General features: G+C 39.6%; 1 protein-coding gene and 1 non-coding gene across 2 annotated transcripts in view; both read right to left on the bottom strand.

Moving 5' to 3' along the window:
• The window catches only part of CDKL3 (cyclin dependent kinase like 3), a 51,688-nt gene that overhangs the window by 2,978 nt on the left and 24,435 nt on the right, over positions 1-24,275 (bottom strand). Inside the window, exons 4-8 of the mRNA XM_049787369.1 lie at positions 15,013-15,125; positions 9,833-9,972; positions 2,505-2,593; positions 1,054-1,207; positions 238-566 (exon numbers count right to left, since the gene is read on the bottom strand). Of these exons, the coding sequence (XP_049643326.1) occupies positions 238-566; positions 1,054-1,207; positions 2,505-2,593; positions 9,833-9,972; positions 15,013-15,125 (825 nt within the window). The remainder of the gene's footprint in view (positions 1-237; positions 567-1,053; positions 1,208-2,504; positions 2,594-9,832; positions 9,973-15,012; positions 15,126-24,275) is intronic.
• Positions 23,919-24,025, bottom strand: LOC126029006 (U6 spliceosomal RNA). The gene has a single exon (XR_007502667.1). It is a non-coding gene; the product is annotated as a U6 spliceosomal RNA (small nuclear RNA).

Here is a 24,275-nt window from a genome sequence, read left to right as displayed (position 1 = left end):
AGAATCAATCTGAGTTACTAAACAATGTGAATTAACCAAACATCTACAAAACCAAAATAAGTTAACTTCTATAACATTTATTAGAAGTACTCAGTAATGTTTCATTATAAGATTATAATTGGAATGTATCTTCAAATTTAGTATATTTCCAGGAGTATAAACTTAATTATTTTAAATATCACTAAACTATAGAAACATTCATTACTTGGATCCACTTTTCTTTTTTTAATAACTCACCTTAAGTTAGAGTGGGAGACATTTACATTGGTATTTGAAGTTGTTAAATGACTCCCAGCTTTTTTGATAGGAGGCATCACCATGCTAGCTCCAGCACGCAGATCATATTTTATGCCAGTTGAGTTATTGATGGGATTGACACGTTTTGGTGGTGCATTAATTACAGGTTTTGTATCTTGAGACATAGTATGAACGCCTTCCATTGCATTCTGTTGACTATGTCCACCTTCACACTCTACCTTTTTTGGTCCTAAAGTATCTCCTTTAACTCCTTTGACTTTAAAAACTCTGACTTTCACATCCTTGGACCTTTTTTCTTTCTCCATTTCCTGAAATAGAGAGCATCCAAACTCTGAATCAATAAAACAGTTTTTGTTTGTTTGCTTGTTTGAGGGGGGCACACTGACCAGTACTCAGGGCTTACTCCTGACTATGCTCAGGGATCACTCCTGGCAGATCTCAGGAGACCATATGGGATGGCATGTTGGTCAAGTACAAGGCAAGAGCCCTACTCACTATACTATTACTCTGACCATAGGAGAACAGTTATTTTTTTTGTTTTGTTTTTGTTTTTGTTTTTGGGCCGCACCCAGCGGTGCTCAGGGGTTACTCCTGGCTATCTGCTCAGAAATAGCTCCTGGCAGGCACGGGGGACCATATGGGACACCGGGATTCGAACCAACCACCTTTGGTCCTGGATCGGCTGCTTGCAAGGCAACCGCTGCTGTGCTATCTCTCTGGGCCCGAGAACAGTTATTTTTGTTATTAAGATGGTATATATAACATAATTATACTGCTTAAAAAGTAAATGTTTACCTTTCCCATATCTGAAGTCGTCAGCAGTGTATGGGTATAAAAGGATTTTCTTTCATCTTTTATAAATTCATTTTCTTTAGAATTCTCCTTTGGCTTTACAAATGAATTGACTTTTGCTTCTTGTACTATCTTAGCTTTCAGTTCTGGGATGAATCTGATAGAATAAACATAGCAACAAAAGTATTTTTGTTTATAGAATAGTTATCTTTAATAGAAAACATCATTGGTTATTGAAAAGTCACCCTGAAGTAATGGTATTTTCTATTTATTTCCCTTTTCTTTTGTTTTAGGATAAAATTTCTTTTGAAATGCTAAAATTTTAATTACTCTAGGTTAGGGCGTGCAAGGCAAATGTCTTAACACTGCACTATCCCTCTGGCCCCACATCAGATTACATTTTCAACTGATATCCATTTTTATGGCCTCACACCCAAAGGTGTGGTTAATTTTGCAATTACTAAGAAACCTCTTGTTTCTTTGAAAGCCCAAATAAAAAATGATATTTTTTAAAAATATGACTTATTTTTACTTTTGTATTATATATTTAAATCTACATTATAGATTAAATATGTGTTAATCTATATACTAAATGAGAAACACAAAAGTGCTATTAAAAGCATGACCCTGGGCTGGAACAATAATACATAAGGTAGGATGCTTGGCATGCAAGCAGTGAACCTGGGATTGATCCCTGGCATTACTTACAGTCCCCCACAAGTACCACAAGTGATTCCTGAGTGTACAGCCATGAGTAATTCCTGAGCATTGCTGGGTGTGATCCGAAAACCACACTCCCTTCCAAAAAATTATTATCTTTTCAGGAAACTTAAAATTTGATTAAGGAAAATAAGACAATAGGCATAAAAACAGAATAGGGCCGAGAAAAAAAATCAGTAAATGAATGCTAACTAAAATATATAGATGAAAGATGTTATCCAAAGAGGAAAAATTAGACCATTGTAATTCAGAGATCATAAATGGAATAAAGTTAAAATTACTGTTATTTTATTTTTATTTTGGGGTTACATTTGCCTGTGCTTAGACCTTACTTCTGACAGATACTGAGAACTATATGGGCCTGCCAGGGATTGAACCCAGGTCTGCTGTATGCAAGGTAAGCCCCTTTACCCACTGTACCATCCTCTGGCCCCTGATTACTTATTCTTATCTATGACCTGTTTAGTCATTGAAAATGTGAAAAGAACTTATCACACTGATTAGGAAATAATAACTTTATAATAATTATTTTATTAGTTACAATTGTTTTTTTAGAATTTATGTAATGACATTGGTAAATTGGCTAGCTAAACAATCAAAGCCCTTTTACAGATACTGAGTTTTTGTGAACTGATTTTTCGGTTATGTTCCATTAGCCTATATAGCAATATTGATGCCAGTAACATTTCCAATACAAAACATTTTAAAAATCCATAGTCAAGGAAAATGCTTACTTTTCGACAAATCCATCTCTAGTAAAATACTCATGATGCAAAAGATCAGTAGATGAAATTCTCTCAGCTGGATCAATTTGTAAACAAGCCTAGGTTAATTTGAAAAAAGATTTTAATGTTAAACTCTTTTTTGTTTTTTGTTTTTGTTTTTGCATCACACCCGGCAGTGCTCAGAGGTTCCTCCTGGCTCTAACCTCAGAAATCGCTCCTGGCAGGCTCAGGGGACCATATGGGATGCCGGGATTTGAACCACTGTCCTTCACATGCAATTCAAATGCCTTACCTCCATGCTATATCTCCGGCCCCAATGTTAAACTCTTTATAGGACTCTAGTAGGTTAAAATTAAATTTATTTGATGAATATAGAAATAATTAATTGGGGGCCGGAGAGATAGCATGGAGGTAAGGCATTTGCCTTTCATGCAGAAGGTCATCAGTTCAAATCCCAGTGTCCCATATGGTCGCCCGTGCATGCAGGAGCAATTTCTGAGCATGGAGCCAGGAGTATCCCCTGATCACTGCCGGGTGTGACCTAAAAACCACAAAAAAAAAAAATTAATTGCTCAGAGGTAAAAAAAAATAATGAGCTTGAAAATATATAATTAGATCTAAGGAATTTTTGTGTTCTCACCTTCCCCCCTCCCCGCCCCAAGAAACTTGTACACTATTACAAGTTTTAATTAAATGTTTTGATCCTAGCTAAACAGAAATGATCTGTTTCTACTGAAATTAGCAGACATTAATTAGCTCATTTTTATTCTATCAGTTCTGTTATGTGGAAATTTCATGGATGATTATCTACGTTATTTCAGTATATTATATTTATATATATATATATTCAGAAATACGATTACCTTTTTGCCAAACTAGAATTTTAACGCATATTTTCCAATTCCTAATCTAGAGCCCTTTTCTATGTCTTAATTTAATTGTACAAATATTTAAATAATTCATATTAGAACAGCTCTTTTTCAGTCACCCTATCTTGGAAGTACTTCAACTTTATGAACATCAAAAATAAATTCACATGAGGGAACAACAGAAACAGAATTTCGGATATCAATTTGCACTTAAAGTCTCTGCATATAGATAACTATAATTATATAGAACAGGTTTCTGTAATTAAAATATATAGACAGAATTTTAAAAAACATGCGCATAATAATTTTCATTCTTCCACTGAAAGAAGGCAAAATGCAATAATAACTGGTGCATTTAGTCCATTGACATTGAGAGAGATAATTGTCATGGGATTTAGTGCCATCTTTGTGTAGAAGTTTGTTATGTCTGTTGGTCTGTCTTGTCTTTCAGTTTTTCTTTTAAGGCTGGTTTTGACTTGGTAAAGTTTCTGAGCTGCTGTTTGTCCATGAAGCTATGTATACCTTCTTCAGACCTGAAAGTGAGTCTGGCTGGGTGCAGTATTCTAGGCGAAGCATTCATTTAGTTGAGTTATGTCACTATATCCCATCACTGCCTTCGGGCCTTGAGGGTTTCTTGTGACAGGTCTGCTGTAAATCTTAAGGATGCTCCTTTGAATGCAATTTCCCTTTTTTATCTTGCTGCTTTCAGTATTCTATCCCTATCTGTGGGATTTGTCATCGTGACTAGGGGTGTCTTGGAGTGCTTTTCTTTGGGTCTCTTTTAGCTGGTACTCTTTGGGCATGCAGGATTTGGTTGCATGTTGTCTTTAGCTCTGGGAGTTTCTCTGTAATGATGTCCTTGACTATTGATTCTTCCTGGGGATTTTCTTCCTGGGACTCTGGGTCTCATTGATTCATTTCTGTTGAATTTGTCAAGGACTTCTATTTTCATCTGTTCACATTCTTTTTTTTTTTTTTTTTTTTTTTGGTTTTTGGGTCACACCCGGCAGGGCTCCAGGGTTACTCTTGGCTCCATGCTCAGAAATTGCTCCTGGAAGGCTCGGGGGACCATATGGGATGCCGGGATTCAAACCAGGTCCTTCTGCATGCAAGGCAAATGCCTTACCTCTCCGGCCCCCTCATCTGTTCACATTTTTTGAGTGTTTTTTCCATTGTCTGTTTGCATTAAGGTTCTTTTCCAGTCTCTTCTGCTGTATGGAGTTGTTCTGCATCTCATTTTCCAGCTCGCTGATTCTGTTCTCAGCTGCTGTTACTCTGTTTGAGAGGCTTTCCATTGAACTTTTAATTTTATTTACTGAGTTTTTCAGTCCTGTTATTTCAGTTTGGAGTTTTTTGATTGTGCTCTCTTCAGCTTGATCTATTCTTTCTTTGAGTTCTATGAGCATTCTCCATATTACTACTCTAAAATCCTTGTCTGAGAGTTTGACTATGCCAGTGTTTTAAAAGCTTTTTTGTGCAAAGGCACACCTTTTTTTTCGGGGGGCGGGCCATACCCATTTGATGCTCAGGGGTTACTCCTGGCTAAGTGCTCAGAAATTGCCCCTGGCTTGGGGGGACCATATGGGACACTGGGGGATCAAACCACGGTCCTTCCTTGGCTAGCGCTTGCAAGGCAGACACCTTACTTCTAGTGCCACCTCACCGGCCCCATGGCACACTTTTTTAATGAAAAAATTCAGGACGCACACCACCATTAGAAACTGTTAAAAAAAAATTTAACTCTGTGCCTATATTGACTATACATACAAAGTAATTCTCTTGAATAGGAATCAAATAAACACAAAGAAATTACTTTATAATTACTTTACTATGAAATAATAATTTTTCACATTTCTGTTCACTTAACTCAACGCAAAACCTGGGCCCGTTTGGCTGAACACAAAGCTGATATTCTGGCAGGAATAAAAGAAAGACATACACGTAGCTTTTCATCAATAACGCTCAGTCTTTCTCTGTCTTTAGTTTTTATAGCAATCAGGCTTGAAAAGCTTATCTCACACAGATATGTAGTGGAAAATGGGAGCAATGTCAAAATACCTTCGTTTGCCAGACTGTCCAAAGGTAGGTCATCAAATCTTAGCCTAAAACCACGATTTTGTCTCAGTTCAGTTAGTTCCTCCTGCTCCTGTAAAGTTATGTCCTTTCCATCAACTTACGCTGAGCTATAAGGGTCCCAAGCCCAGTCAAGGCATTCAGTGGAGACTGAAGAGAAATAAAATGACAACTTCTCTTCCAGAGTTTTTAAATGTTTAACTATTATCTCACACAGTGCAGCAGAGTGTGAACACCTTGCCATTGCTTGATGAGTGTGAATATTTCAAGATGGCCACTTTCCACATGTTGATGCCAAAGTTGCACCTTTGAACAGAATCCACTTATTCTAGCTGTACTTGTAAGCAGGTTTTCATTTCTACCTTGCATTCATGTGTTCAGTTCATTCAGATGATGAAAATATCTGCCAGGTATGCCAGCCTCGCACATCACTCATCACTTGCAAGCAGCTTTGCATAATCTGATGTCTCATTTGTCAGAAACACTTTAAGTTCCTCCCACAACAGCTCATACACACGAACCAAAACCTTGCCACGCAACAACCACTGGATCTCCATATGAAATAGCCAAGTTTTATGCTTTGCTCCCACATCCTCACACAAACCTGCAAACGTGCACTTTTCACGGGTCGTGACTTTACAAAGTTTACCATGCGCACGATCATCATCCAACAGGGGAACTAGGTCTGCCGGTAAAGTCTTGGCTATGAGGGCCTCGCGGTGTAAAAAACGATGCATAATAATCACATCTGGATTTCTTTCCTTCAATCTGCTTACAAAGCCTTTCGTGTGCCCACCATGGCTGCAGCTCCATCAGGGCAGACACTTGTGCAATTTTTCCAAATAAGTCCTCCTTGTTCAAGGTATTCTGATGTGACCCGAAAAATGTCTTCTCCTGTTGTTCAGGAATTACTTCTGGAAGTTCTTTGTGGGGGCATATGGGATGCCAGGAATCTAGGTTGGGTTGACTGCATTTAAGGCAAGCACCCCACCTATTTCACTGTTGCTTCAGTTCCTGGAATGTAATGTGTTTTATTTTTATGTTTTGTTTTGGTGTTGTTGGGTTTTTTTTGTTTACTTTTTTAGGGGGAGCCACACCTGGTGAAGCTCAGGTGTTACTCCTGGCTATGTGCTCAGAAATCGCTCCAGGCTTGGGGTAGGTACCATATGTGAAGCTGGGAATCGAACCGAGGTCCATCCTGGGTCAGCTGTGTGCAAGGCAAACACCCTACTACTGTGCTTTCGCTCCGGCCCCTTGAATGTAATGTTTTAAAGATAAATGCATAGATCCAAGTCAAAGGAGGTCAGAGAAGGAAAGAAATGAGGCATGAAGAAAGAATATGAGATAGGAGGAAAAAAGGAATATGAGATAGAAAGTAATGGAAAATCAGAGGTCAGGGGTCTCAGATATACTAGTAATGCAAGGGAGTGGTATATCTACCGTATTTGCCGGCATATAAGACGACCCTTCAACCCAGGAAAAACTTCCTAAAAGTCGGGAGTCATATTATATGCTATTATATGGCATGCTCAAATTTGTTCCAGCTTCAGGGACGAGTGATCCGCATCCCTCTTACTTTTAAGAAGTAACTTACTTTTAAGACTTTTAGGAAGTTTTTCATGGGTCGAAGGGTCATCTTATACGCCAGCAAATATGGTAGATATACAAACCATAGACTCAATAACACTGAAAACAAGGAGATCCAAACCACAACCACCAAACTTTATAATATGCCTGTCAAGGGAACTGGAGGGAACATGGGAACACTGGTGGAGAGAAGTTGACACTGGTGGTGGGATTAGTCCTAGGAAATCATATGCCTAAAACTCAGTTTTAAACATCACGGTTTTTTTTTTTTTTTTTTTTTTTTTTTGTGGTTTTTGGGTCACACCCGGCAGTGCTCAGGGGTTATTCCTGCTCCAGGCTCAGAAATTGCTCCTGGCAGGCACGGGGGACCATATGGGACGCCGGGATTCGAACCGAAGACCTCCTGCATGAAAGGCAAACGCCTTACCTCCATGCTATCTCTCCGGCCCACATCACGGTTTTTTAAATAAAAATAAAATAAAATTTTGTGTAGCTTACTGTGTATAAACTCTACCATATTAAAGTTTTTTTGGAAAATTTAAACCAGGAAAATACATTTTACCCCAGATATTAATAAATATTTATGTTATAATAACCAATAAAATTAGAATAGAATAGAATAGAATAGAATAGAATAGAATAGAAAGTCAATGTAGGGCTGGAGCGATGGGTAGGGCATTTGTCTTGTATGCAGCCAACCTGGGTTAGATCCCTAGCTTCCCATATAGTCCCCTGAGCCTGACAGAAATCATTTCTAAGTGTAGCACCAGTGGTAACCCCTGAGCATTGCCCAAAAACTGGGTGACATTTTTTTAAACAAATTTAGTTTTGGGACCACATCTAGCAGAGCTCAGGGCTAATCCTGACTTTATTTTGAAATTGCTCCTAGCAGAGCTCAGGGTCCATTTTTGGTGCTGGGGGATCAACTTCCAGCATAAAATTATGCAGTCAGCCTTCTGAGCTATCTTTCTGATCCAGATTAAGATTTTTTTTTTTTGGTTTTTGGGTCACACCCAGAAGCACTCAGGGGTTACTCCTGGCTCTGTGCTCAGAAATTGCTCCTGGCTGGCTCGGGGGACCATATGGGATGCTGGGATTTCAACCACTGACCTTCCTGCATGCAAGGCAAACACCCTACTGCTGTGCTATCTCTCCAGCCCCAACGTGGCAAATTTTTCAAATGAGAGGGTCTGGGACATAACTCCAAGAGCTTAACACAATCTTTGCATGGAGAAGACTTGGGTTAATATCCCTGACACTGTGGTTCTCAACACTGCTGAGAGTGATTCTCAGCACAGAACTCAGTGTAGAATTTCTGGATGGTGCCCTTCACCCACCAAAATGAATTCCTTAAATAACCCTTGGAAAGAAAATTAATTATATAAGGATAATACAAATAAAATTTATTCAGCATTATAAATTCTTTTGCCTTTGGAATTTTATATTACCTATTACCATATTTATTGCCTATTTTTAAAAGAAATTGAAGTGATCTATCTCATCTGTGGGATATAAAGGTACATATTAAGGGAGCAAAAAATGCTCAGAGAACTGAATTGGATAGTTGGTCTACAGAATAGAGCTTAACAATGGTGAGAATGTGGATAGAAGGAATACATTGCAACAGTGGTGGAGGGAGCAGAAACTCTGGTGGTAAATGTGGGGTTGGAAAAATACATGCATAAAACTGTATTTTGTTGAGGCTTTTTGGGACCACACTGGCAATGCTCAGGGATTACCCCAGGAATTAGGATACTCCAAGTTACTCAGGCACTCAGGAATCACTCCTGGTGGTGCCCAGGAAACCATATGGAGTGCTGGGGATCAAACCAGGATTCATGCTTGTATCCAGGCTGCATGCAAGGCAAGCTATCTATCCACTGTCTTTCTGGCCCCACATGAAACATTTATTAACAGTATTGTAAATCATGGTATCTTTTTTCCGGCAGCGCTCAGGGGTTACTCCTGGCTCTACGCTCAGAAATCGCTCCTGGCAGGTTCGGGGGACCATGTGGGATGCTGGGATTTGAACCACCGTCCTTCTCCATACAAGGCAAACACTTTATCTCCATAATACCTTTCTGGCCCCACAAATCATGGTATCTTAATAAAAATGGAAAAAATAAAACATAATCATTAAAAGCATTATCATTGTTTTCTTCCAACTCCAGGTGAATTTAAGTACTGGAATTAAATTATATTTTGATTTTGGAACTAAAATAAAGTCTTGCATTTGTCCTAGGAAACCACTATATAGAAATGATCCCCCCCCCCAAAAAAAAAAATGAAATAGATCCCTGGTGTCAGGAGAACTGCTCAAAGAATTAAAGCTCATGGCTTAGATGCTCAAGTCCTTGAATTGGACTACCAACACAGTACAAAAGTACTACCAATAATGGCCTTGCTGGTTCCTAATACCTCAGAGTCACAGCACAACTCATTAGACTTGAATACTAAGGCTGAATATTGCATTGAGTGGCCCACTGGAATCTCTGAACACTGCTGTGGAGGCAAAAACAAACAAACAAACAAAACACTCCAAAAACAATAGACCCCTAATTTAGATATTAGGAGGTGATAATAAACATATTAAGTCCTTGGAATGTTTCTAGTTTATCCTTATTAAATTTAAGATCTGTTGAAAATAATAGGATTATCCAAGAGGTTTCAGACCTAATTGTCTATGAATTTGAATTTATCTGAATTAATGATAGAAGACTATTTTGGGATTTTATTAAATTAATACTCTAAAATTATTAATAATTTATGTAAATCCCTCTTCCCCAAATCTGTAATCTCTTAACATACGTGAACTATATCTGCTAACAATCCATTTAGCTTTGGGTACTTTTTCCTGGCATTTTTGTGGTGTTGAACTTGAGGAAGGACCACTCCAGCAAAAAAAGGACTCTTGGAAAAGATATTTTGCAGGTGAAGTGTCAAATTGCCTGAAAAGAGAAGAAAATAAAGTATATATAATAGAGTAATTATCTACAACAAAAATAACCAAATGGAGCCAAAGCAAACGGTAGCGCCTTGCAACCGCCAACCTAGGACAGACCACAGTTCAATCCCCCAGAGTCCCATATGGTCCCCCAAGCCAGGAGCGATTTCTGAGTGAATAGCCAGAAGTAACCCTTGAGTGTCACCAGGGGTGGTCCAAAAACAAAAAAAAGAAAAAAATAAATAAAACCAAAGAAACAAAACAAAACAAAAAACAAAATTGCTCTATGGTGGAGGTTGCCAATTTTTTTTTGTTTGTTTTGTTTTTGGTTTTTGGGCCACACCCAGCGTTGCTCAGGGGTTACTCCTGGCTGTCTGCTCAGAAATAGCTCCTGGCAGGCACGGGGGACCATGTGGGACACCGGGATTCGAACCAACCACCTTTGGTCCTGGATCGGCTGCTTGCAAGGCAAATGCCACTGTGCTATCTCTCCGGGCCCGGTTGTCAAATTTTTTGGCTAATTGCCCCCTTTTCGAAAAAAAAAAATTATTCAATTTCTTCCTAAAAATCTATCTTCTTTAAGCCAACAAACAGAAAGCACTTCAGAATTACACCAGAGGCTACTACTGCCTCCCTCTTAGCCAAGCATCTCAGAGTGTACCAAGCATTCACTTGAGTGATCTACTTCCGTGATCTACATTGAATTACTAAAAAGGTAGAATAGCAATTATGGGGGGCCGGGCGGTGGCGCTCGAGGTAAGGTGCCTGCCTTACCTGCGCTAGCCTAGGAGACGGACCGCGGTTCGATCCCCCGGCGTCCCATATGGTCCCCCAAGCCAGGAGCGACTTCTGAGCGCATAGCCAGGAGTAACCCCTGAGCGTCACCGGGTGTGGCCCAAAAACCAAAAAAAAAAAAAAAAAAAAGAATAGCAATTATGTTCTTAGGATTTGTTTTAAGTTGAGAAACTATATCATAAAAATATTGAAGTTTTCCCAAGATCTATTGATAGTACATAGGCAGTATAGAAATGTAAACCTACCAAATTAACGGGCTCAGTGAAGGGAGTATAAATTAGAATGGGGAACACAGGACCATCACAGAGGGAAAATGTGTGTGCCACGGAGGCAGATGGGGTGGGGTGGGGCTGGGGCAAAGAAATTGTTGACATTGGTGGAAGGTAGTGGACACCGGATTGATGTAGGAACACTATGCCTAAAACTCAATCTGATAATTCAATAAAAAAATAAAGTAAAACAGAAACACCAGATGTGACTGGAGAGATTCTATAGAAGGAAGGCTCTGGGCCAGTGAGGTGGCGCTAGAGGTGTCTGCCTTGCAAGCAAGCGCTAGCCAAGGAAGGATGGCGGTTTGATCCTCTGGCATCCCATATGGTCCCCCCAAGCCAGGGGCAATTTCTGAGCACTTAGCCGGGAGTAACCCCTGAGCATCAAACGGGTGTGGCCCCCCCCCAAAAAAAAAAAAAAAAGAAGAAGGAAGGCGCTTGCCTTGCATGTGTGGCTGACCTAGTTCCATCCCAGTAACCCATATGGTCCCCTGAGCACAAAACAAAGAGTAGCTTCTGAGCATTGCTGGATTTGCTGAATATGGTCCAATACCACATCTCCCTCACAAAAAAGAGAGACATAAATCACAAGAATCATTTCTTATTCCTAAAATATAATATATAATGCTATCAGGTAAAATACATTCAAAATTATATGTATATCTATATCCATATGGGTACTTAAATGTTTTAGCTAGCAGATGTTCACCAGCAAAACAGCTTACTCAAAACAGTTAAGACATTAAAGTCATTTAGAAATAGAAATATTGTAAAGAGAAACAAAATTAGGAAATAATATCAAAATAAAAAATTAAGATCAGTGCCGGAGAAAGGGAATAGTGTGGGGGCACTTGCCTTACATGCAGCCAATCAGGGTTCAATCCCTGGCATCCCATATGGTCCCAATCACCGCCAGCAGTAATTACAGACCCAAGAGTAATTCCTGAGCACCGATGGTTGTGGCCCCAAGACAAACTAAATTAAAAAAAAATTAAATAGTGGGGCCAGAGAGATAAATACAGCAGGTAGGGCACTTGCATATGGCTGACCCATGCTCAATACCTGACACGCCAAATGTCTCTCTGAGTACCATAGAAGTGATTCGTGAGCATAAAGTCAGGAGTAAGCCTAAGCACATCTGGGCGTGGCCCAAAACAAACAAACAAATTTAAATAGGAATGTAGAGAGTAAGTACCAGTTTAGTTACAACTTGTTAAATTTCTTTGGACAAGCCTCTTCCCTTTTAGAGTTTCCTCTGTAAATTGATGGCATTGATTGTATCATCTCTAAAGTTACTTCAAACATTATTGTTTTTTGCGGTGCCAGGGATCAACTCAGGGTCTTTATACATGCAATGTTCTGCCACTGAACTATATCAGTGATCCCACTAATAATCATTTTATAATCAGAACTTTAAAGATGTGCCAGAGTGATAGCACAGCAGTAGGGCATTTGCCTTGCATGCTGTCAACCCAGGCCGAACTTGGGTTCGATCTTGGGCATCCCATTTGGTCTCCAAGCCTGCCAGGAATGATTTCTGAGAACAGAGCTAGGAGTGACTCCTGAAAACTGTTGGATGTAGCCCAAAAGCAAAACAAGACAAAACCTTTAAAGATGATACTGAAAGGTGATACTTTAAACTTTGAGTTGGACCTTTAGTTGATATATATCCATATTTCACAGGGTTTTTGTTTGTTGTTTGTTTATTTTGGCAGGGGTGAGGGGAGGCCTATATTCAGGTAGTATTTAGGGCTTACTGCTGGCTCTCTGATCAGGATTACTCCTGGTGGTGCTCAAGACCTAAGTGTGATTTGAACTGGGTTTGACCATCTGTAATGCAAACACCTTAACCTAAACTACTTCTCTCATCCACATTTCACGGTTTTTAATTTATTTATTGCATAATTATGATTCTATAACTACAGTATTTATAAATCACTTTCTCATTATGAAAAGTGTTCCTTAAGCTCCTCATTTAGAATTGTATATTAAAAAGAATTCTAACCACTGACGGTCTGGTAGGTGGCTTAGTGGCTAATATACTTGCCCTGCAACCATATGTCATGAATTGTAACCCTGAGACTAACCACTTCCACGGAATACAATACCAGCAGCTCGGGGCGGAGAGATAGCATGGAGGTAAGGCATTTGTCTTTCATGCAGAAGGATGGTGGTTCAAATCCCGGCATCCCATATGGTCCCCCGAGCCTGCCAGGAGCAATTTCTGAGCATGGAGTCAGGAGTAACCCCTGAGCGCTGCTGGGTGTGACCCAAAATAAAAAAAAAATAAAAAAAACACACAATACTGGCAGCTCTGCTGTCTGAGATCCCCAGAAATACACGCAATTTCAGGTCACACTGCAGTCAGGTAGGTGTATGAGAACACCATAACTAAAGGAGAGATACCTCAATGGGCACGATATGCATATTTTGAATCTTGGTTCTGCGTGGTCCCCTGAGCACTCTCAGAAGTGATCCCTGAGGACAGAGCTTAGAGTAGCACCTCAGCACTGTTTATGTGCCCTCCCAAAAAAGAGATTAAATAAATAAACCGGGCCATAGGAATTGTACCAGAGTTAAGACACAGGTCTTGCATGCAGCTGACCCTACTTCAATTCACATATGGTTTACCTATGCACCATTCCAGGAGAAACCCGAGCAGAGGCTAGGCGTAAGCTTTAAGCACCACTAGTTAAGCCCACCCCTCAAATAAAAGTATGATGTCTGGTGATGATGTAACTAAAAGATATGTAAGGGCACTGCAACCAGAATGTACTTAAGTATTACAACTAGAGTGCAACCCCTACTAAGAACCTGTGGAAGCACTGAAACTAAGAGTGTGACCTCTGAGGAGCACTGTGGTTCAGTGTGTGAATACTGAAATGTGCATCCCAGACATGTATCCTCAATCAAATATCTGAGCACCACATCTAGCACATATTCGACATCCTAGTCATCAAAAGCATTAAGTATAACTTCAAAATGTGTATTTAGGGCCAGGGATATAGTACAGCAGGTAGGGCATTTGTCTTACATATGACCTACTGGAGTTTCATCTCCGGCATCCCATATAGTCTCTTGAGCCTGCCAGGAGTGATCCTGAGCACAGAGCAAACAAACAAATACAAAGCAATCACCAAATATTTCATAACTTTCCAAATGTATTTTAATAAATTATTTTGGTATCATGCTTATTATCTATGGTGATGTTTTCTCAGTTAATAATTTCCTATTTTAATAATTAAAAATATGGACATTATTAGAAATTCTCTTTTAGAGATACAAGATTTTGTAAAAGCCACAATTTAAAAGAAACTTTCAGACAAATTGAAGCAGTTTCCTATTATACAATTTTTAGCATTAACCATCAACATATGGCTTAGCTATATGCATCCTGACAATGAAAATATTATTTGAGGGCTGACGCCTGGGCCTCAAGGCAGGCGGGAGGGACCAGTTGGGGATGTAGGACCCATCGGGTGGCGGTTGGGGCGGATGTGACAGGCCAGGGAACCCCCGGCCCCCTTCTGCAGCCCCTCCGTGAGCCCGCGGTATTTTCCTTATATGATCCAGAAAAAAAAAACATTATTTGTAAAAACAGAAGAGAATTTTCTACCTTCTTTATCAGCCCAAGGCTTCTATCTGCTTTTCTTTTCTTTCTTTTTTCTTTTTTTTTGGTTTTTGGTTTTTGGTTTTTGGACCACACCCGGCGGTACTCAGAGGTTACTCCTGGCTGTCTGCTCAGAAATAGCTCCTGGCAGGCACGGGGGACCATATGGGACACCGGGATTCGAACTAACCACCTTTGGTCCTGGATCGGCTGCTTGCAAGGCAAACACCGCTGTGCTATCTCTCCAGGCCCTTCTATCTGCTTTCATCTACCAAAACAAATTTTAAAATTAGGCATATTTAAAAAAAATTAGGCATATTTAATCAGGTGATGTTTTAGGCATTTGAGCATAGATTTAAGTAATACTTACCTACTTTTAAAACAATTTTATGAAGTAAATCCAAATCAGAGCTACAAGGAAGATAGGGATTTCCAGTGGCCATCTCGATAATCATACAGCCCAAAGCCCAGATATCTACAGGTCTGACATAAACAAGAAAAAAAATAATCTTTTAATGAAGAAATTTATTATATATATATATATTTGTTTTTGGGCCACACCTAGCGTTGCTCAGGGGTTACTCCTGGCTGTCTGCTCAGAAATAGCTCCTGGCAGGCACGGGGGACCATATGGGACACCGGGATTCGAACCAACTTTGGTTCGAATTGGTCCTGGATTGGCTGCTTGCAAGGCAAACACCGCTGTGCTATCTCTCCGGGCCCTAATCTATATTTTCTAAACAAACTGTCCTGGGAGTTCTCTCATACTTGAGTAATAAGGTGCAGATTCCCACAGACATACCCAATGGTGCTCAGAAGACTATGCTAGAGATCTTACTGAGGGTCTTTAGGTGCTAGGCATGTGGTCCTGCTCTTTGACTCCTGATAAGAATGTTTTAATAAAGATAAGAGGTTGAAGAGGTAAATCAACATAAAACTACACACATCTTTGTGTGTGGGAAGCCAAGATTCAGTCTTCAACACTACAGTGAACCACCAGGAGTAAGTAATCTCTGAGCATATAGATAGACTAGTCCTTTAACACTACTGGGTATAGCTCCCAAACCAAAATAAGTAAACCAAGTTAAGGGCAAAGGAAAATGAATGCATAAGTGGCATTATCTATTATATCATATACCAACCTTATAATATTAAGTATTACCTCTTATTAATAAAATACATTTAAGTTAATAAGTTAAGAAGTCATGTAGTAGTTAAAATAAAAATAAATTATAATGCTAAAATGATTCATATTTATATATATTATCAAAACTGGTTTACTAATTAGAATATTAAAATTTTGTTATTTGACTTAAAAGTAAAATTCTAAAAATCTTAAAAGTTTTACCACTTCAGTTTTTATATATTATCATAACCTGTTATAAGTCACCCATAATTAAAACTTTCTCCCCACATAACCAGCTTTTTAAAGGATAGTTTATGTAACTGGAATTTAATTTTTGTGTTGATTTTTGTGTTGTTCTTTTTGCCTCACTCAGCAGTAGCTCAGGACTGGCTCTCAACTCAGCGAGTGTGGATCACTCCTGGCAGTGCTAGGGAGATTAGGTGATACGGGATCAAAGTCCCCTCCAAGATGCAAGGCTCCAATGCTCCAGACTATTGAACTATCTCCCCAGCACTAACTGGGGCTTTATTTATTTGCTTGCTTATTTATTTATTTATTTATTTATTTATTTATTTATTTATTTATATTTTGAATTTAGGGTCCTCAATTTGAGGACCATATGTGGTACCTGAGATGTGAACTAGGTCTGAGACTGCAGTGCATGTAAGCCCTGGTCCTAACTGGAGCTTTTAAATAGGTAAAAAGATGCTCAACTTCACATTCAGAAGAAATGAAGTTTCTCATTGACCCAACTGATAAAGATCCTCTGAACACTTTTATTTTCTGCTCTGAGTGTACATTTATGCTATTATTTCATTTTTGGAAGGCCAGGCCTGGTGATACTCAGGGGTGATCCCTAGCTGTACTATCTCATCAGCAATATATATATGAAGAAAAACTGATATATGCAAACAAAAAACTTAAATGTACATAATTTTGAGTAGTCACTTTTATGTCTAAAAATTTATTCAAAGATCTACAACTCACAGTTGTACACAAACATAAATTATCTAAGAATCAGGGCCAGAGAGATAGCACAGCAGCAGGGCGTTTGCCTTGTAAGTAGCCGACCAAGGACAGATGGTGGTTCAAATCCCAGTATCCCATATGGTCCCCAGGGCCTGCCAGGAGCAATTTCTGAGCACAAAGCCAGGAGTAACCCCTGAGCGCTGCCGGGTGGGACCAAAAAATATAATAAAAAAATTATCTAAGTATCAGACAACTGCACTGTTTGTGTAAAATAATATTGGAGACAATATAAAATTCGTTATACCAGAATATTACCATAGCACTGTTGTGGTAGAAAAAGACTAAAATCAACCTAAACATTTGTCAATATAAAAATAGATAAATAAATTTTTGTACCGGCACATAATGAAATTAATCAGCTGCTTAAAAGGGTGAAGGAAAGTCCAAGAAATAGTACATGAGTCAAGGAACATACAATTAACTCTTGTTCCATCCCTGATACCACATGCTCCTTCAATCAGCACCAAACTGGAGGCCACATGAGTATCACCAGATATGCCCCTGAGGAACCAGATTACCTCACAGGTAGCCCAAGTGATTCTCAGAACTACAGGACACAAGCAGTATCATAACCTTGGATCTTCATAATGAACCATCATCTTGGTTGGACAAGAATCACCAGGAGGTTTCACTGTTCCTCCTGAGCACTACTTGGAAGGCCCTCTACCCAAAGAAACAATATCAAAAGATGAACTAAGTCTACCTACATTTACCTACCTATACATGCGAGTATAAGCCAACCCCCCTAATTTTATCCTAAAAACTGGGAAACTTAGTGACTCTAGAATAAACTGAGGTGGAAAATGCAGCAGCCACTGGTAAATTTCAAAAATAAAAATATATACCCAAAACAATTACAATAATTGAGGAATCAGTAGATCAATAAGTAAATAAATATATGATTACATTTACAATACATGATTGTTTGATATACTGTATACCATTAACATACCACATTAACTCATAGTATTCAATGGCAACTTTAATAAAATGAGTGAATAAACCATTTAAGATAGTAAATAAAGCATTGTAAATAAATGCTTAAAAATCCTGAATCCTGGGGCTGGAGCAGTAGAGCTAGAGGTAAGGTGTTTACCTTGTAACCACTAGCCTAGGATGGACCGAAGTTTAATTCCCCAGTGTTCCATATGGTACCGCCCCCCCAAGCCAAGAGCGATTTCTGAGTGCATAGCCAGGAGTAACCCCATGGCCCCAAAAAACAAACTAACAAAAAAATCCTGAATCCTGGGGTTGGATTGGTGGCGCAAACAGTAGGGTGTTTGCCTTGCACACGCTAACCTAGGACTGACCTTGGTTTGATCCCCGGTGACCCATATGGTCCCCCAAGCCAGGAGCGATTTCTGAGTGCATAGCCAGGAGTAACCCCTGAGTGTCAGAGGGTGTGGCCCAAAAAGCAAATAATATAAAATAAAAATCTTGAATCCTTATACTTCAAAATCCCTGATTATAAGGATTCAGGATTTATAAACATTTATTTACACGACTTTACTACATTAAATGGGTTTTTCACTTAATTAAATGTACGATTGAATATTGTGGGCTAAATAGTTCAGTGGCACACAGTTTAGTTCAGCCGCCTACCTCTTTAGTTCAGCCGCGACTTGTGGACTGAGCTGAAGCACCATTCTCTACAGCAGACAGCAGAAGACAACTGGAGACTATGTGCATTTGATTTGGTGCGCGCACACCAAATCAAATAACTATGACCCGAGTATAAGCTGAGTTTGGGTTTTTTTTATTTTTTATTTATTTACTTATTTATTTTTTTGGTTTTTGGGTCACACCCGGCACCACTCAGGGGTTACTCCTGGCTCTACGCTCAGAAATCGCCCCTGGCAGGCAGGAGGGACCATATGGGATGCCGGGATTCGAACAACTGTCCTTCCGCATGCAAAGCAAACGCCTTACCGCTGTTCTATCTCTCCGGCCTCGAGTTTGGGGTTTTGGGCACAAATTTTGTGCTGGAAAAACTCGGCTTATACTCAAGTATATAGGTACATAAAGTGATCTCAAAGATAAATTCTCAAGTAAAAAAAGATTCATTAAAGAAATCAAAGAGGATATAAATAAATGGGAGATAACTCATGATCATGTGTGGGAAGACTCAGTATTGCCAGGATATCAGTTCTTCCCAACTTAATTAATAGATTCAGTGCAATCATTGTCAAAATCCAATTTGGATATCAACAATGAAGTCAAATGTTTATACTGAAAGGCAATAAACCCACAAAAGCTAATACAATGTTCAAGTAAAACAAATTCTGAGAAAATAGAATACTTGACTTCAAGACATACTAAAGAAGCCAGAAATAATTCAAAGGGCTAATGTGCAAGTTTTGCATGTGATAACCCCAATTTTGAACTCTGGCATAGCATTGGTACCTAAGCACCATCAGATATCCCTAAGCACTGAAGTGGGAATAACCAGGTGTGAGTCCCTCTTCCACCCCAAAATAAATACATATAATAAAACTATAAAAATCAAGATAGTGGGCCCAGAGAGATAGCACAGCGGCGTTTGCCTTGCAAGCAGCCAATCCAGGACCAAAAAAGGTGGTTGGTTCGAATCCCGGTGTCCCATATGGTCCCCTGTGCCTGCCAGGAGCTATTTCTGAGCAGACAGCCAGAAATAACCCCTGAGCACCGCCGGGTGTGGCACCCAAAAAAATTAAGATAGTATGGTACTAGAGGAATATAAAACAAACATATTAGGAAAATAGAGTCTACAAATATATAAATATACTCAAATTCTCTTTGGCAAAGTATCAAAGACAATTCAGTAGACAAAGGGATATGTTTCCAACTGATGATAGTAGAATACGCAACATAAATGGACATCCATGGGGAAAGCCAATAAAACTATAGGCTGTATATATTTTACAAAAATTAACTCAAAATGGATCATAGGGGCTGGAGAAATAATATGCCAGGTAAAGCTCTTGCCTTGCATGCAGCCAACCTTGGTTTGATCCCCAGAACCACATGTAGTTCCCTGGAAAGCACACAGCAAGCATCACAAGTCCTTTTAGGAGTACAAAAGTCAGTGAGCACCACAGCTAAAAAAAAGTATGAGAGGCTAAAAAGACAGTACATGAAGAGAGATTGCTTATCTTGTATGCAGGCAACCAGATTCAATCTTAAATACCACAAGTCCCATCAAGTGTTTCCTGAGCATAGATCAAGGAATATACCCTGAGCACAGTTGACTGTCCCTCCCTCATGTATAAGAAAGCCAACTTTGTCAGCCCTAGTCATCACAGAACCAGAAATTATCAACAATAATAAAGGGAAGAGGCATGGTGGAGGAAATTAAAGAAAAGAAAGCTGATGCTCTGTGAAAGACCTTGTTAAAAGAAGGTGGACTGGGGCCAGAGAGATAGCAAAACTAGTAAAGTTGTTCACCTTGCAAGCAGTTTACACTAGTTGGATGCCTGTATCACATGTGGTCGCCTGGCATAGCAGAAGTGATCTCTGCCCTGAACCCAGAGCCATCAGTCAACACTGAGAACCAAGTGTGGCTCAAAACTCCTCCCTTTCAAAATATTTTAAAAATTAAGAAGATAGGGGCTGGAGATATAGCATGGGGGTAGGGCATTTGCTTTGCATGCAGAAGAGTGGTGGTTCAAATCCTGACATCCCATATGGTTCCCTGTGCCTGCCAGGAACGATTTCTGAGCATAGAGCCAGGAGGAACCCCTGAGTGCTGCCAGGTTTGACACCCCCCCCCAAACAAAACAAAAGAAAATTAAGAAGATGAGCCAGAGAGATAGAATAGAAGGACTTGCATTATATCAATTCTGTTTTTGGGGGCCGGAGAGATAGCATGGAGGTAAGGCGTTTTCCTTGCATGCAGAAGGATGGTGGTTCAAATCCCGGCATCCCATATGGTCCCCCGAGCCTGCCAGGAGCGATTTCTGAGAGTAGAGCCAGGAGTAACCCCTGAGCGCTGCTGGGTGTGACCCAAAAAAAAAAATCAATTCTGTTTCAATGCTTCCCCACCCATCTCATATGGTGCCTTAAGCACTAAGCCAGGAATAGTCCCTGAACATTACGATGAGACAAAAATTGGGGGGGAGAAGGGACAGGAGAACATCATAGACTTGGAAAAATAATTGCAAAAATATGCTACCTGATAAATTACTTACATCTAAAATATGCAAGGCATTAATAGGAAGCAAGAAAACAATCAAATTTCAAAATGAGCAAAGTAAGTAACTTTAGAGCATAGCAAAGAATACCTTTTTTAAAATAAAAAAAAAGGATACTTCTTTCAGCATCTATGGACTACAAATAAGCTTATTAGTAAAATACTATACACAGAGGGGAGAAGTTACACTAGTAGTCCGGGGGGCAAATGAGGCAAGATTTGGGATGCATACTGGGAACAGGGGTGGAGGAAAGACAACCCTGGTGGCAGGAATGGCCCTGATTCATTGTCACTATATACCTTAAATACTACTATGAAAGATTCGTGATTCACTTTGGTCACAATAAAAAATTATTTAAAAGAAAAGAAAAGAAAAATGCTCATCCTCATTGGGGATACAGGAATTGCAGATCAAAATAATATTAAGACAAATACTACCACACACCTATTCCATTGGCTAAAATCCAAAACACTAATAAGACCAAATGCAGCAACAGGATTTCTCACTCACAGCTAATTAGAATGCACAATGGCAAGCAACTTTGAAAGACAGCTTGTCAGCTTCTTTTAAAGTTAAATATAGTTTTACCATACAGTCTAGCAATGATTACACTCCTTTTAGAAGCAAACAATAATATCCTTCATTAAGTAAATTGATGAATAAACTGTCATACTGACAATGGAATATCACAGTGAAAAAGAAAAATGAGTTATTCAGTCATTAAAAAACATGTTATCATAACCATAATACAGAAACTATAATGAAAAATTAATGAACATGAAGGAAACCTGAGCACCTACTGGTAAGTGAAAGAGTTTGAAAAATCACACACTATATACATCCAAATACATGACATGAAAAAGACAGTATGAAGGATGAAATGATCGTTGATTGCCAGAAGTTCGAGAAGGAAAGATAAAATGATAGAGCACAGATGATTTTAGAATAAAGAAACTATCTGTACCATACTGTAATGGTGAATACATGACATTACACACTTGCCAAAACCTATAATATATACATACAAAGAGTGAACACTAGGGCTGGGAATATGTCTCTGTAGTTATAGAATGTCTTGTACAAATGTCCCTGGGTTCAATTCCTAATGCCCATACAAAAATATAAAATGTAAACTGTAGAAACCAGGGAGATAGTTCAAAGCATTAGAATGCATGCTTCACATGTAATGTTCGGAAGTGCTTGGGAACCATATGTGGTACCAGGGATAGAACTAGGGTAAGCTGCATGCAACTGTACTATCCTTACCGACTGTACTATCCCACCCTAAGTATATTCCTGTTATGCATACTTCATACAGTATGAAACTCTTACTCATATCTGCCCACAAAGACATTTAAAATATTCCTATACAACCCAGTTAACTTTACCCAGAATAGGATTATAAAAACCTTATAAAAACATTATAAAAATGTAAAAAATTAGCTAGGGGAGCTGGAGCTAGAGGTAAGGCATCTGCCTTGCAAGCGCTATCCTAGGACGGACCTCGGTTCGATCCTCTGGTGTCCCATACGTCCCCCCAAGCCACGCAATTTCTGAGCACATAGCCAGGAGTAAGCCCTGAGCATCAAATGGGTGTGGCCCCCCCCAAAAAAAACAACAACAAAAATTAGCTAGGAAGAAAGAGAACAAATTTATTTTATTTTATTTTTGTTTGTTTGTTTTTGGTTTTTGGTTTTTGGGCCACACCCTGCAATGCTCAGGGGTTACTCCTGGCTGTCTGCTCAGAAATAGCTCCTGGCAGGCACGGGGGACCATATGGGACACCGGGATTCGAACCAATCACCTTTGGTCCTGGATCGGCTGCTTGCAAGGCAAACGGCACTGTGCTATCTCTCCGGGCCCATTATTTTATTTTTGTTGCAGCATTTTTGGGGGTTTCCCCATTATCTGAAGAATAACCAATTTGTATCTAATATGCAGGTATAAAAGTAGGAATCATAAGTGACACTGGGACTGGGTGGGCTGCAAGATGGTAAGTGGGGCGCTTGCCTTTCATACTACTGATCCAGGTTCTATTCCCTGCATCCCATATCCCCCAAGCACCACCAGGAGTAGTTCCTGAGTACAGAGCCAGTAATAACCCTGGAGCACCATTGATCGTGGCCCAAAACAAACAAAAGAGTAACATGTAACCAGGAAACACAGCAATTATGGTGATTGCCTTGCAACCCACTGACTTTGGCTTGATCTTTGGCACCACATATGGTCCTTCAAGCACTGACAGAAGTGTTTAACTCTTCCTGGTATAGCCAAAAATGAAAGTGGCATGGAGGTGGGGGTGTGTTGAAGAGATAACTCAAAGGACTTTTTTTTTCTTCATGTCTTCTCTTTACTGTGCACAACCCTGCCTGGCACAGGGAGGCGGCTAATCCTGCTCAGCAGTAAGGCATATCGGGTTACAAAACTACCTGTGTACAGAGCGAGCTAGCTAGAGAAGAGCAGGGCCCCAATTCCGCATGTGACCGGGCAGGGGATGGGGTGGGGTTCATTCCCTAATACCTTATTATCCCAAGTGCCTCCAAGAGCAATCCCAAGCACTAAGCCAGGAGTTGCCCCTTTGCATCACCAACTGTGACCTAAAATAAAAATAAAAAAGGCATGATACGGCTAAGGAGAAGGCTCAAAGGAATGGAATGTGTAGGAGTCCTGGTTTGTTCCTTAGAACCATATGGTCCCCTGAGCATCACTAATGAGTATGAGCCTCAAAAAAATGCACCAAAAGCAGTCTTTGAAAACCACAGATTGTGTGGTAAGTGCAGTTAGAGAAAAGATGACATGACAATGATAGAAAAATATGACTTTTTCAAAGACAGGCAGGGGAAGGGGGAGGAGGGAAATGGGGTGACAATGGTGGTAGGAAAGTTGCACTGTTGAAGAGGGTGTGCATTTTATGTCTGTAACCATATTGCTTAAATAAACCATTTATTTTTTTTAAATATGGAACGCTTCATGAATTTGCGTGTCATCCTTACGCAGGGGCCATGCTAATCTTCTCTGTATCGTTCCAATTTTAGTATATGTGCTGCCGAAGCGAGCACTCATAAACCATTTATTTAAAAAAAAACACACACAGATTGTGGCTCGTAAAATAAAAAATAAATGGTGGCAAAAAGATCTTATGAAAATTATATTTTGACCTGAGATGAAAAAGGAAAAACAAAAAAACAAAAACAAAAAATACAAACAAAAAAAAACCACCAAAAATTATTTGCAGACCTTAAAGTAAGACGGAGGCCCCTTTATTAAGGGTTGGGCACTGATGAAAGTGAGCATGGATATTTGCAGGTA

Source organism: Suncus etruscus, chromosome 14 (genome assembly GCF_024139225.1).
Source record: "Suncus etruscus isolate mSunEtr1 chromosome 14, mSunEtr1.pri.cur, whole genome shotgun sequence".
In the NCBI taxonomy this organism is placed as follows: Eukaryota; Metazoa; Chordata; class Mammalia; order Eulipotyphla; family Soricidae; genus Suncus; species Suncus etruscus.
This window is presented reverse-complemented; position numbering and strand designations above follow the sequence as displayed.